Source organism: Chiloscyllium punctatum, chromosome 3 (genome assembly GCF_047496795.1).
Source record: "Chiloscyllium punctatum isolate Juve2018m chromosome 3, sChiPun1.3, whole genome shotgun sequence".
NCBI classification, from domain to species: Eukaryota; Metazoa; Chordata; class Chondrichthyes; order Orectolobiformes; family Hemiscylliidae; genus Chiloscyllium; species Chiloscyllium punctatum.
The window spans coordinates 132,224,161-132,240,009 of record NC_092741.1 but is presented as its reverse complement, the minus strand read 5'-3'; the positions used below and the strand labels follow the sequence as shown (position 1 = coordinate 132,240,009).

At 40.4% G+C, this 15,849-nt stretch overlaps 1 protein-coding gene across 1 annotated transcript in view; it reads left to right on the top strand.

Annotated features, from left to right (window-relative positions):
• dlgap2a (discs, large (Drosophila) homolog-associated protein 2a) overlaps nt 1-15,849 on the top strand; it is a 961,527-nt gene that overhangs the window by 62,330 nt on the left and 883,348 nt on the right. The window contains exon 2 of the mRNA XM_072560917.1: nt 14,507-14,558. Within this exon, the coding sequence (XP_072417018.1) occupies nt 14,507-14,558 (52 nt within the window). The remainder of the gene's footprint in view (nt 1-14,506; nt 14,559-15,849) is intronic.

The window sequence follows — 15,849 nt, the reverse complement described above, 5'->3', positions numbered from 1 at the left end:
AATCAAAATTCAGGATTAAAGTTAGGCAACACTTCTTCATGTAAAGGATAGTAAACAAAAAATCTTTCAGAAGAAGTAGTCGAAGCTAGGTTGCTCAATCATCTTAAATGTGACCTGTGCTTAGATCTTTAGGGCGGGGAATGGAGGAGATGCTATAGACGGCTGCCTGGATGACAGAGGACAATCTAGTCTACTGCATCCAGTGCTCCTAATGTGAGCTTCTCTATATCGGTGAGACCCAAGGTATACTAGGTGTCCATTCCTTCGAGCATCTATGCCGGGCCCAAAACAGTCAATCTGACTCCCAGTCACCACCCATTCCCACTCCCACTCCCCCTCAGACATGTCCAGTCTCATTCTCATCCATTGCCGCAGTGAATCCGACCACAAATTGAGGGGAACAATACCTCATATTCTGCCTGGGCAGCCTACGGCCTGGAGGACTTAACATTGAGTGCTTGAATTTTAATTAATCTTCCCTTCCATCTCCTGGCTCCCTTTCCAGTTCTATCTTCATCCTTCCCTTCCACCTACTGATCCTTCCTTCCAGCTACCAACTGGATTTATCGCTCCCATCGACCAACCAGGTTGTACCCACCATCTATGTTCATCTATCACTACCTCACCATTCTGCTACTTGCCCCACCCCATCCCACCCCTCTGTCTTTATCTGTAGCTCCCCTAATCCTACCTCCAGTCCTGAAGAAGGGTTACACCTGAAACATTGACTTTTCCACCTTCTGATGCTGCCTGGTTTGCTGGGTTCTTCCAAACTGCTGTTTGTCTACTTTAGATTCTCGCATCTGCATTTTTTTTATCTCTAGTAAGTGTAAGCCTGCCACACTGCAAGCTCAACTGGTAGTCTTGAATTGGGGATGTCAGTGTAATTCTAGATATATTTAGGGTTGTTCAGCCTGAAGTCATGGAATCACATCTGAAGTTGGATACCATGTAAATCCAAGCTGGTTGAGTATAGTCAGTACTCTGGCTGTTTGTAGCAAGCAAAGTGCATGCTGTTTTATGCAATTCACCAGTTATTGAGATGTATGCCTTACATACCGAACATCACATCGGCACAAAAAAATGAGAGGCAGGTGGAGCAAACCATTTTGTGCTGCAGCTATGCTACTATATGAGTGATATTCTCCATTGCATGATGCTGCTTTCAAGCCAAAAAGACATTCTTCCTGTTCCACAGATGGGTAATGTTGCAGATACTAGCGGTGTTTCAGCAGTTCCTAGTGGTGTTCCACAAGGATCTGTTTTGGACCATTGCTGTTTGTCATTTTTATAAATGACCTGGAAGAGGGGCTTGAAGGCTGGGTGAGCAAGTTTACGGATGATACGAAAGTCGGTGGAGTGATGGACAGCGAAGAAGGATGTGGCAGGTTACAGCGGGATATAGATAAGTTGCAGAGCTGGGCAGAAAGGTGGCAAATGGAGTTCAATGTAGCTAAGTGTGAAGTCATTCACTTTGGTAGGAGTAACAAGAAGATGGATTACTGGGCTAATGGTAGGCTACTTGGTAGTGTGGATGAGCAGAGGGATCTTGGTGTCCATGTACACAGATCTCTGAAAGTTGCCACCCAGGTAAATAGTGCTGTGAAGAAGGCATATGGCGTACTGGGCTTTATTGGTAGAGGAATTGAGTTCCAGAGTCCTGAGGTCATGTTGCAGTTTTATAAGACTCTGGTGCGGCCTTATCTGGAGTATTGTGTACAGTTTTGGTTGCCTTACTATAGAAAGGATGTGGAGGCACTGGAACGGGTGCAGAGGAGGTTTACCAGGATGTTGCCTGGCATGGTAGGAAGATCATATGAGGAAAGGCTGAGGCACTTGGGGCTGTTCTCATTGGAGAAAAGAAGGTTTAGGGGAGATTTGATAGAGGTGTACAAGATGATTAGGGGTTTAGATAGGGTTGACAGTGAGAACCTTTTTCCGCGTATGGAGTCAGCCATTACTAGGGGACACAGCTTTAAATTAAGGGGAGGTTGGTATAGGACAGTTGTTAGGGGTAGTTTCTTTACTCAGCGGGTTGTGAGTTCATGGAATGCCCTGCCAGTATCAGTGGTGGACTCTCCCTCTTTATGGTCATTCAAGCGGGCATTGGATAAGCATATAGAGGTTATTGGGCTAGTGTAGGTTTGGTAGGCTTTGGTCGGCGCAACATCGAGGGCCGAAGGGCCTGTACTGCGCTGTATTTTTCTATGTTCTATGTTCTATATAAGTTCGGTGTCCAGTGACAACATACAAAAAAAAGATTTGTTACCATCTTTCTACCATAGGTGTTCCCCAAGCTCATGAAGATTAGCATGTCATGATAATCTCTAAGCTGACAAGGGGAAAGGCCATTCTAGACTTGGTGCTCAGAAACGAGTCGGGGCAGGTATCAGATCTTGTGGTGGGAAAGCATTTTGGTGATAGTGACCACAACTGCCTCACATTCTACATAGCTATGGAGAAGGAGAGGATTAGGCAAAATGGGAGGGTATTTAATTGGGAAGAGGGAACTATGATGCGATTAGACATGAGTTAGGAAGCATGGATTGGGAGCAATTGTTCCATGGTAAAGGCACTATAGACATGTGGAGACTGTTTAAGGAACAGTTGTTGCGAGTGATGAATAAATACGTCCCTCTGAGACAGGCAAGAAGGGGTAAGATAAAGGAACCTTGGATGATGAGAGCGGTGGAACATCTCGTCAAAAGGAAGAAGGTAGCTTACATAAGGTGAAGGAAGCTAGGGTCAAGCTCAGCTCTAGAGGATCATAGGTAGGCGAGGAAGGAGCTCAAAAATGGTCTGAGGAGAGCCAGGAGGGGCCACAAGAAAGGCTTGGCAGAACGGATTAGGGAGAACACAAAGGCATTTTACACTTATGTGAGGAATAAGAGAATGGTCAAAGAAAGAGTAGGGCCGATCAGGGATAGCATAGGGAACTTGTGTGTGGAGTCTGAGGAGGTAGGGGAAGCCCGAAATGAGATTTTTGCTTCTGTCTTTATAAAAGAAACAAACTTTGTAGTGAATGAAACCTTTGAAGAGAGGTGTGCATGCTGGAATGGATAGAGATAGAGGAAGCTGATGTGCTGAAAATTTTGTCAAACATTAAGATTGACAAGTTGCCAGGCCCGGACCAGATTTGTCCTCGGCTGCTTTGGGAAACGAGAAATGCGATTGCTTCACCACTTGTGAAGATCTTTGCACCCTCACTCTCCACTGGAGTTGTACCTGAGGACTGGCGAGAGGCAAATGTAATTCGTCTCTTCACGAAAGGAATAAAGAAATCCCCGGCAATTACAGACCAGTAAGTCTCACGTCTGTTGTCTGCAAGGTGTTAGAAAGGATTCTGAGGGATAGGATTTATGACCATCTGGAAGAGCATGGCTTGATTAAATGCAGTCAACACGGCTTTGTGAGGGGCAGGTCATGCCTCACAAACCTTATCAAGTTCTTTGAGGATGTGACTAGAAAAGTTGATGAGGGTTGAGCTGTGGATGTGGTGTATGTGAACTTCAGCAAGGCATTTGATAAGGTTCCCCATGGTAGGCTCATTCAGAAGGTCAGGAGGAATGGGATTCAGGGGAACATAGCTGTCTGGCCAACAGAAGACAGTGAGTGGTAGTAGAAGGAACATATTCTACCTGGAAGTCAGTGGTGAGTGGTGTTCCACAGGGCTCTGTCCTTGGGCTCCACTGTTTGTAATTTTTATTAATGACTTGGATGAGGGGATTGAAGGATGGGTCAGCAAGTTTGCAGACGACACAAAGGTTGGAGGTGTTGTTGACAGTATAGAGGGCTGTTGTAGGCTGCAGCGGGACATTGGCAGGATGCCGAGATAGGCTGAGAGGTGGCAGATGGAGTTCAACCTGGATAAATGCGAGGTGATGCATTTTGGAAGGTCAAATTTGAAAGCTGAATACAGGATTAAGGATAGGATTCTTGGCAGTGTGGAGGAACAGAGGGATCTTGGTGTGCAGATACATAGGTCCCTTAAAATGGCCACCCAAATGGACAGGGTTGTTAAGAAAGCATATGGTGTTTTGGCTTTCATTTACAGGGGGATTGAATTTCAGAGTCATGAGATCTTGCTGCAGCTCTATAAAACTTTGGTTAGACCGCACTTGGAATACTGCTTCCAGTTCTGGTCGTCCTATTATAGGAAAGATGTGGATGCTTTGGAGAGGGTTCAGAGGAGGTTTACCAGGATGCTGCCTGGACTGGAGGGCTTATCCTATGAAGAGAGGTTGGACTTTTTTCATTGGAGAAAAGGAGGAGGAGAGGGGACCTAATTGAGGTATACAAGATAATGAGAGGCTTAGATAGAGTCGATAGTCAGAGATTATTTCCCAGGGCAGAAATGATTAACAGGAGGGGTCATAGTTTTAAATTGGTTGGAGGAAAGTATAGAGGGGATGTCAGAGGCGAGTTCTTTACACAGAGAGTTGTGAGAGCATGGAATGCATTGCCAGCAGCAGTTGTGGAAGCAAGGTCATAGCGGACATTTAAGAGACTGCTGGGCATGCATATGGTCACAGAAATTTGAGGGTGCATAAGGATCAATGGTTGGCACAACATCGTGGGCTGAAGGGCCTGTACTGTTCTATGTTCTATGTTCTATAAAACACAATAAATCACTACATCTGGGAACAAAAGCATGCTCCTTTCATGGCCTTTATGTTTTGTTGCTTCACTTCTGCTAAATTTCCAGTCTAAGAAGGGTGGATGCAAGTTTTGCATTAATCATTCTATTTGGGCCATTTACAAATGGAATCATAATAAAATAAGACTGGTGATGTCATGTCATGCATTTATTTGCATCCTGTGGACAAATCAGTAGACATTGTCACTTTGAAGCATGACTCACAAGTGACCCTTTTATCTATTTCTGAAGGCCGCCTGTCCACTTTTTTTAAAATCACAATCTCACCTGAGCTGATGTACAAAGCTTAGCATGCTTTGATTAGATCATGGTTTGATTATCCAACATTAAAATTAAACAAATAAACAACTCACTGGAGGAGGAGGCTCCACAAATATCCCCATCCTCAATGATGGAAAAGTCCAACACGTCAGTGTAAGAGATAAGGTTGAAACATTCACAGCAATCTTAAGCCAGAAGGGCCAAGTGGGTGATCGACTGTGACCTCCCCAGCATTACAAATGTCAGTCTTCATCAAATTCTGTTTACTCTGTGTGATATCAAGCAATGGTTGGAAGCAGTAGCAAAGGCCATGGGGCCTGACAGCATCCTTACCATAATACTGAAGATTTGTGCTCAAGAACTTGCTGCTCCCCTAGCCAAGCTCTTCCAGTACAGTTACAATACTGGCATTTATCCAATAATGTGGAAAATTGCCCAGGTATGTTTAATACATAAAATGCAGGACAATCCAATCCAGCCAATTACCATCTCATTAGTGTACTCTTGATCATCATATAAGTGATGGAAGGTGTCATCAATAGAGTTGTCAAACAGCAGCTGCTCAGCAATAACCGTCTCAGAGACCTCAGCTTGGATTCTGCCAGGGCCATTCAGATCCTGACCTCATTACAGTCTTGGTTCAAACATGGACAAAAAAAAGCTGAATTCCAGAAGTAAGGTGAGAGTGACAGCCCATAACATTAAGGCACTGGAGTCATTGAGTCATAGAATCATAGAGGTGTACAGCATAGAAACAGACCCCTTGGTCCAACTTATCCATCCTGACCAGACATCGTAATTTAATCTAGTCCTATTTGCCTGCACTTGGCCCAAAACCTTTCCTATTCATATTCCAGTCCAGATGCCTTTTAAATGTTGCCTCCACCATGTCCTCTGGCAGCTCATTCTATATATGCACCATCCTCTGCGTGAAAAGATTGCCCCTTAGGTCCCTTTTATATCTTTCCCCTCTCACCTTAAACCTATGCCCTCGAGTTCTTGACGCCCACACCCCAGGGAAAAGACCTTGCCTATTTATCCTATCCATGCCCGTTATGATTTTATAAGCCTTCGATGCTCCAGGGAAAACAGCCCCAAACTCTCCCTATAGCTCAGATCCTCAACCCTGGCAACATCCTTATAAATATTTTCTGAACCCTTTCATGTTTCACAACATCCTTCCGATACGCATTCAGTATTTCCTGTGTTCCACATATTGGCTGCCTTGCTGATCTTTGAGGGGCCCTAGTCTCCCCCTAGTTGTCCTTTTGTCCTTAATGTATTTGTCAAAACCCTTTTAGTTTTGTTTTCCACGTATTTATATATTTCTTCTTAACCCTATTTGCCAAAGCTATCACATGTCCCCTTTTTCCCCTCCTGATTTTCCTCTTATGTATACTCCTATTGTCTTTATACTCTTCTAAGGATTCACTTGATCTTTCCTGTCTATACCTGACATATGCTTCCTTCTTAACCAAAACCTCAATTTCTCCTGTCAGCCAGCATTCCCTACACATACCAGTCCTACTTTTCACCATACAGGAATATACTGTCTCTGGACTCTTGTTATCTAATTTTTGAATGCTTCCCATTTTCCAGCAATTTTTTTAACCTGCAAACATTTGCCCCCAATCAGCTTTTGAAAGTTCTTGCCTAATACTGTCAAAATTAACCTTCCTCCAATTTAGAACTTCAACTTTTAGATCTGGTCTTTCCTTTTCCAACACTATTTTAAAACTAATAGAATTATGGTTGCTGGCCCCAAAGTGCTCCCCCACTGACACCTCAGTCACCTGCCTTGCCTTAGTTCCCAAGAGTAAGTCAAGTTTTGCATTTTCTCTAGTAGGAACATTCACATACTGAATCAGAAAATTTTCTTGTACATACTTAACAAATTCCTCTCCATCTGAACCCTTAACTCAATGGCAGTCCCAATCTGTGTATGGAAACTTAAAATCCCCTACCATAACTATCTTATTATTCTTACTGATAACTGAAATCTCCTTACAAATTTGTTTCTCAATTTCCCACTGACGATTAGGAGTTCTATAATACAATCCTGCTAAGGTGATCATCGCTTTCTTATTTCTCAGTTCCACCCAAATAACGTCCCTGGATGTATTCCCAGGAATATCCTCCCTCAGTGTAGCAGTAATACTATCCCTTATCAAAACTGGAATCAATAGGTAGCAAGGTGCATACTCTACATTAGGAAGAGTCATTGGAAGGTGTTTGTGGTTGTTGGAGGTTAGTCATCTGAGATCAAGGACATGTGGACGTCATGGTGGCACAGTGGTTAGTACTGCTGCCTCACAGCGCCAGAGACCCAGGTTCAATTCCCATCTCAGGCTGTGTGGAGTTTGCACATTCTCCCCGTGTCTGCGTGGGTTTCCTCCGGGTGCTCCGGTTTCCTCCCACAGTCCAAAAATGTCCAGATTAGGTGAATTGGCCATGCAAAATTGCCTTTAGTGTTAGGCGAAGGGGTAAATGTAGGGGAATGGATCTGGGTGGGTTGCGCTTCGGCAGGTCGGTATGGACTTGTTGGGCCAAAGGGCCTGTTTCCACACTGTAAGTAATCTAAGTAATCTCTGTAGGAAATACTCAATGTAGTATTCTAGGCCCAACAATCTACAGCTGCTGGATCAACCATCTTTCCTCCATCATAAGATCAAAACTGAGGATGTTTACTGATGATTGCACAAAGTTTAGCACCATTCGTGATTCTTCAGATACTGATGTGGCCCATATTCAAAAGCACAAGATCTGAACAATATTCAGGCTTGGGCTATCGAGTGCCAAGTTACATTCATGCCACACGAATGCCAGGCTATGACCATCACCAATAACAGACAACTTAGCCAATGCCTTTGACATTCAATGGTATTACCATCTCTGAATCCTCTTTCCAAATACACGATCACATCCATCTAGAAGGACAAGGGCAGCAGATATATGGGAGTACCACCACCTACAAGTTCCCCTCAAAGCCACTCATCATCCTAACTTGAAAGTATATTGCTATTCCTTCACTATCACTGGACTTGGCTCCTTACATACATTGCCAGTCACCCCACAGCAATTGGTTTGTAGCAGTTCAAGAAGGTAGTTCACCACCACTTCCTCAAGGACAACTAGGGATGTGCAATAAATGATGGCTTGCCAGCATTGCTCACATCTCACAACTGAATGCTCTTGGCTTGCCTCCTATATTATATCCTTCATAAATTTGAGCTCATTAAACCTCTCTATATTTCAATTCACATTAAACCTTGTTCAATTATAACTCCACTGCTTGTTGACCTATACTGGATCCTGATTCAGCAATGACAAATTTAAAATTCTCAACTTGATGTTGAAATCTATCTACAGTAAGTCCCCCTTTCTCACCTAGCCATGTCAGAATTATATATTTCATCACTTTCTGCTGCCCTGATATTCATTGTTCCCACTTCCGTGGCCTTGCAATCAACTCCGTTTAAAGCTCTGAAATTTCCACCCTAAATTTATCTTGCCACCTTATCCTCTTTAAAATCTAAATCCAACTAGTTTTCTCACAGTCTTTGTAATTTTGCAACAGTCTCAAAAAGTGTCTGAAGAAATAGCCAGTAAAGTACCTAGTGGTGTTTTATGCTGTTAAAAATGCTCTCTAAATGAAAGCTACCATTGTTGAAAGAGTTTCATGGATTTTTATGACATTTAAAATTTAATACATGGCACAGGAGACCTGAAGGGCAATGGGCGTGCTTTAATTCTTAAAATTAATTGCTTTGTTCATTTCTTAACAGCTATCTGAAAATCATGCACCACTGTCAAAATCTGGATACTCTACTAGCTACAGCTCAAAGATTGTATGAATTGTAGCACCAAAGATGAGCTCTGCATATGCATAAAGTGGATTGCAGTGCAATTTCTTTGGTCATACAGAAAAGACTTTTGGAGATTTGAATCTAAATGACACTCTGGGCAATTCTAAATTACATCTTTGGCATGAATTATGCAGAAATCTGCAAAATCCAAATGTTTGGAAATTATTTAGTAAGGGTAATCTTACACCAGAGGTCTTGTGACACAGTAGGTCCTGTGCTAGACTCTGAGCTAGTGGCTTCGAGCTTGAGTCCTTTTCCAGACTTTAGGGCCACAGAAGGTGTGCTCGTAACTGGGAAAACAGGTTGATTATCAACCTGCAAATTCTTCCAATATGTCTGGTGGCAGCCACTACAGTTCGAAGACCACCAGTCAACCATTCTGTGGGAAGCAGAGACTAAAATTTAAGACTAAAATTGGGCCCTTGAAGACAGAAACGGGTGATTTTATTACGGGGAACAAAGAAATGGCAGAAGAGATGAATTGGTACCTTAGATCTGTCTTCACTGGGGAAGATATGAGCAATCTCCCAGATGTAATAATGGCCGAAGGACCTGAATTGAAGGGAATTTATATTAGGCAGGAAATGGTGTTGGAGAGACTGCTAGGTCTGAAGGCTGATAAGTCCCCGGGATCTGATGGTCTGCATCCCGGGGTACTGAAGGAGGTGGCTCTAGAAATCGTGGATGCGTTGGTGATTATTTTTCAATGATCTATAGATTCAGGATCAGTTCCTCTGGATTGGAGGGTGGCTAATGTTGCCCCACTTTTTAAGAAAGGAGGGAGAGAGAAAACAGAGAATTATAGACCAGCTAGTCTGACCTCGGTGGGAAAAATGCTGGAGTCAATTATAAAGGACAAAATTACGACACATCTGGATAGCAGTAACTGGATAGGTCAGAGTCAGCATGGATTTATGAAGGGGAAATCATGCTTGACTAATCTGGAATTTTTTGAGGATGTAATTCTGAAGATGGACAAGGGAGATCGAGTGGATGTAGTGTACCTGGGCTTTCAGAAAGCCTTTGATAAAGTCCCACATAGGAGATTAGTGAGCAAAATTAGGGCTCTTGGTATTAGGGGCAAAACACTGACATGGATTGAAAATTGATTGGCTGACAGGAAACAAAGAGTAGTAATAAACGGCTCCCTTTCGGAATGGCAGGTGGTGACCAGTGGGGTACCGCAGGGATCAGTGCTGGGACCGCAACTTTTTACAATGTACATTAATGATATAGATGAAGGTACTAAAACTAATATTAGCAAATTTGCTGATGACACAAAGCTGGGTGGTAGGGTGAAATGTGAGGAGGATGTTAGGAGAATACAGGGTGACTTGGACAGGCTAGGTGAGTGGACGGATGCATGGCAGATGCAGTTTAATGTGGATAAATGTGTGGTTATCCACTTTGGTGGCAAGAACAGGAAGGCAGATTACTACCTAAATGGAGTCAAGTTAGGTAAGGGGGCAGTACAATGAGATCTAAGTGTTCTTGTACATCAGTAAATGAAAGCAAGCATGCAGGTACAGCAGGCAGTGAAGAAAGCTAATAGCATGCTGGCCTTCATAACAAGAGGAATTGAGTATAGAAGCAAAGAGGTCCTTCTGCAGCTGTACAGGGCCCTGGTGAGACCGCACCTGGAATATTGTGCGCAGTTTTGGTCTCCAAATTTGAGGAAAGACATTTTGGCTATTGAGGGAGTGCAGCGTAGGTTCACAAGGTCAATTCCCAGAATGGCGGGAATATCTTACGCTGAAAGATTGGAGTGACTGGGCTTGTAAACGCTTGAGTTTAGAAGGCTGAGAGGTGATCTGATTGAGACGTATAAGATTATTAAAGGATTGGACATTCTGGAGGCAGGAAGCATGTTTCCACTGATGGGTGAGTCCCGAACCAGAGGACACAGTTTAAAAATAAGGGGTAGGCCACTTAGAACAGAGTTGAGGAAAACTGTCTTCACCCAGAGAGTGGTCGGTGTATGGAATTCTCTGTCCCAGAAGGCTGTGGACACCAAGTCTCTGGATACTTTCAAGAAAAAGGTGGATAGAGCTCTTCAGGATAGTGGAATCAAGGGTTATGGGGATAAGGCAGGAACAGGATACTGATTGAGGATGATCAGCCATGATTATAATGAATGGTGGAAGTTTAATCATTGACCAACATACTTCAAATGAAAGTCCATGATTGCAAACACCCTCTTAAGACATGGTGTTGGAAAACAGAGAAACTGTTACAAGTCCAGATGACTGACAATTGATTTTACTTTTTCCTTCCTGATCAGAATACATTGGAAACTACCTTAACCTTACCTGAAATGCAATAAAGTTTACTGCTGTGAATTCATAGACAATACTTCTTAAACATTATCTTTCCTCTGAATGTGCACAATAGCAATGACCATTATTAGTTGATGTGGTCAATCAATAAAGCAGTATAAAACATGTTCTCACTTAAAGCATTGATATTTTGCTTAAGTACTTACACACTTTAACAGAGTTTGTTTATTGTGCAAATCTACAGGAATATTGTTAATAGGTACATAGTATTTTACACATCAATTTGACTTCTATATGCCATGCAACTCTGATTGTTTGGCACGACATGTATTCATACATTTAAACAATTTGAAATAAATTGATACAAACTGAGGAAATGCTGGAGAAGTTCAGCAGGTCTGGAACATCAGAACTGAAAGAGTCATACTGAATTCAAAATATCAATTCTGTTTCTGCCAGACCAGCTGAGTTTATCCACCATTTTCAATATTTGTTCCAGATTTGCAGTATCCACCATGCTTTGCTCTTTTTTGACTGAACTAAATTGATGCTTAATGGATCCATGCACAGTTTTATACAATATTATGGTATTTTTTAGTTCTTAAAGAATGTTGTGTCTCATTGATTTACAATGATTCTTTAAATCACTTTAAAAATTCTCATTTCAAATAAAAATTGGAAGAGATTGTATCATTTTCATATCCGTAATCATTATTTAAAGTAAACCTTTTGTAAATATCTGAATCTGGCTTTAGGTTGTGATGCTTTATGATTTTTTTAATTTATCTCCAAGTTCTCAGATGTTATCATCTATTTTCTAAAAATAATTTGTATTAAATATGAATTAGCTTATTCTGAAATTTCTACAACTTCTGAATGTGGCAATCTGTAATTTGATATCAATTTGCATAATTTTCTCATTGATGGAAACATAGATTGATTTCCTTGCCTAAAAAGAATTTAAGGTGATTAGGTATCCTTGGGAATGTGAAATTTGTAATGCAAACATATCAGTAGTGATGTCATAATTGACAGAGCAGGCTTGTGGGGCCAAATGGCCTACTTCTATTCTTAATTTGTATGGCTATATGTTTGTGCTGTACTTCTTATGACATTCTAAAACAGAACTCATTTGCAATTAATAGCAACACCATATAATTTTAATATGTTTGCAATAGGTACTTGGTAAGTTATAGATGTATCAAAACACAATTACCATCCAAATTATAGAAAATGTTCATTTGTATTTCATTATTATAAGTTGAATAGTCATATTAAATTGCAAATGTATAAAATGCTGTTGCAAAAATACCACCTCAACTGTTCAAGGGGGACTACCACATATATCTATAGCACTGCAACAGTATAGTTCAACAGAACAGTAGCAATTGAATTTTGATTCAAAAGCAATTGCAAAGTATTTGCCACATGTTGTAAAGAATTATTGACTTTTAAGCATAAATTTAAAAATATGAATCTAATATGAATGTTTCCTTCACAGTATATTTGAACTCAGTTCAAAAAAATAAACAGGGAGATAGACAGCAAAAAACAATAGGCAAATAGTCTCACGTCTGAGATTGGAAAAATGCTAGAATCCATTATTAAAGAGGTGGAAAATTATAATACAAATAAGCAGAATCAATATAGCTTTGTGAGGGGAAGATTACATTATTTGAACAAGTAATAAGCAAGATAAATAAAGAGTTAATAAATGCAATGTATTTTGACTTCAAAAAAGTTATTTGATAAGGCCAGATAAAAGACTGCCATAGAAGAGTATTGGAGTTGGGACATCATATTCTAGCTGTATAGGATATTGGTGAGGCCAGTTTTAGAGTACGTTATATCATTCTGGTCATCCCATGATAGGAAGGATATTATTAAATTAGAGTGAGTACAGAAAAGATTTGCAAAGATGTTACTGAGGCTGGAGGGTTTGAATTATAAGGAGAGGCTGGGACTTTTTCACTGGAGCTTAAGAGGTTGTAGGGTGACTTTATAGAGGTTTATAAAATCATGAGGGCTTAGATAAGGTGAATAGCAAAGGTCTTTTCCCCACGGTAGGGGAATCCAAAACTGAAGGGCATAGGTTTAAGGTCAGAGGAGAAAGATTTAAAAAAGGACTTAGGTAGCAACGTTTTCACGCAGAGGGTGGCGCATGTATGGAATGAACTGCCAGAGGAAGTGGTAGATACAGGTACAGTTACAACATTTAAAAGACATTTGAACAGGTACATGAATAGGAAGGGGTAAAAGGATATGGCCAAACACTGACAAATGGGACTAGTTTAGTTTGGGAACTTGGTCAGCATGGATGGTTTGGACCAAAGGATCCGTCTCCATGTTGTATGACTCTATCAGACAAGACAACATGGTAATGAGGTAACGTATTGGCATGGCTAGAAGATTGCAAAACTTACAAGAAATCGAATTGGGGTTTCAAGGTTTGCAACTAGTTAACTAGTGGAGTGTTGCCGGGATCAGTGCTAGGACCACAACTATTTACTATTTTTAGTAATGACTTTGGCAAAGAGATTGATTATTGTAGCCAAATCTGCTAATGATATGAATTTGGCTAGGAAGGCAAATTATGTTTGAAAGGGGTGTCTATGGGTTAACTGAGTGGTGAAAATTTAGCAGCTAGAGTGTAAAGTGGGAATGTAAGGCTGTCTACTTTTCCAGAGGAGTAATAAAACAATATTATTGAAATATAATTTAGCAATGTTTCTCTCTGTATGGTACAGAGGGGAATAGACATCCTCATACATGAAACTCAAAAAGCCAGCATGCACGTACATCAAGTAATTAAAAGTGCAAATGAAATTCTGGCTTTTATAGCGAGGGAACGAAATATACAAGTTGATAAGTCTTGCTGCATATGTACAGGGAATTGGTGAGACAAACCAGATTACTTTGTGCAGTTTTGGCTGCCTTTAGGAATGGGAGACAGTTCAGAGAAGATTCATAAAGCTAAGTTGTGGAACAGAAGTGTTGTTGAGTGAGAGGTTGGTTGAGCATGTTGAACCTAAAGATACTCATTTGAGTTTGGAAGAACGAAAGGTGATTTTATTGAAATATATAAGATTCTGAGAAGGCTTAACAGCAGAAATGTTGAGAGAATTCCCCTTGTGCAAGAGTGAATATATTGGATATATTCAAGATAGATGAAGTGAGATGAGGTGAAGTTGATAGATAACTTGAGAGTTATTGAGGTGTGGGTGGGATTGGCAGAGAAGAGAGTTAAGTGCATATCAGATCAACAAGGATCTTACTAACTTATGAAGCAGGCTCAAGAGACAGAATAGCTTTTTCCAGCTCCTATTTAAAATGTTATGATAAAGATGAAATCATTTTCTCTCATACCAGTAGTTTTAAATGACAAGTAGGAATCAAATCTTAGTATTGCATTTTATAAATATTATTAATTTGTATTCCTTGCACAGATACCACGTATTCTGCAGAAGCATTGCTGTATTTTACCTGAAACAAACACAGGTAAAGTATTTCTTTTGTGTCATTTCAATACTTTATAAAAGTGAAAAAAAAATTATTTTTGAATTCTTACATGCTTGTTTTCATAATTGTAATTCTTAGCAATTTGAAAGCTGAACTTGTGTGGTCCCTGTTTTAACAGTTCAATTTCTTGTGAGGAGTTCAAAATAAATGAGATACTAACTAAAGTTTGCTGAACAAACTGTATGAAAAGAAGGTTTATGAAGCTTTTTCATCACTAATGGACTTGTTGCACGCTCATCATCTTACGCAGATAGAAGGATGCTGATGATAAAAAACTTGTAGTAAGCATTTATGAATGATTTTAAAACCTTTCATAATCCAAGGATTCAAATCATTTAAAAAAGCAACTCTTCACTGGGGACTGGAGAAAGATGTTCATATATCATGCAGAGCACAAATGTAGATACATTTGTAAAGAATGAATTTGTGATTTGAGTACCTGGTGTGCACAAAAAATCTCTTATAGGATTGAATCGCTACTTGGTGATTAACATTTCAATTTCTAATGGATGAGTTGAAAATACCATAGATTCTTCCTGTTAATAACATTATCCCTCAGTTTCTTATGATACTCCTTTGCAATTTATTTTATGCAAATATGAAGGGGAGTCACTTTTGTTCAGATTTTTTCATGTTATGAACTGAAATGCTGCGTAAAGCATTCTGGTCATCACCTCTCTAATCTAACCTTACAGTTTCTTAAATTGTGTTTCAATTTTGAAAGTAACTTCTGGAAATTTTAAACCATGGACTGAATTTGTAAATTGTATTTGTAAAATCTTTCAAAACCAATTGATGCCAATCATAAAGATAGGTTACTGTGTATAATGGGATGCTGAAGAGTAGCTACGTGTATTAGTGCCTCGTTTGGTTTAGAGATGTAACTGTTCTTTGCACATATATAATTTAACACAGTGGTTCTTGCAATCTCCAATAACTAGTTCTCCATGTGGTGTCAGCTCCAGTCAGAGTCATAGAGATGCATACATGGAACTAGACTCTTTAGTCCAACTTGTCTATGCTGACCAGATAACCTAAATTAATCTAGTCCCATTTGCCAGCATTTGGCCCAAATCCTTCTACACTCTTCCTATTCATATTCCATCCAGATAATTTTTAAATGTTGTAATTATACCAGCCTTTGCCACTTCCTCTGTCAATTCATTCTACGTAGGAAAAAATCTCTGTGTGAAAACATTGTCTCTTATGTCCCTTTTAAATCTTTCCCCTCTCACATGAAACCTATGCCCCCTAGTTTTGGACTACCTAC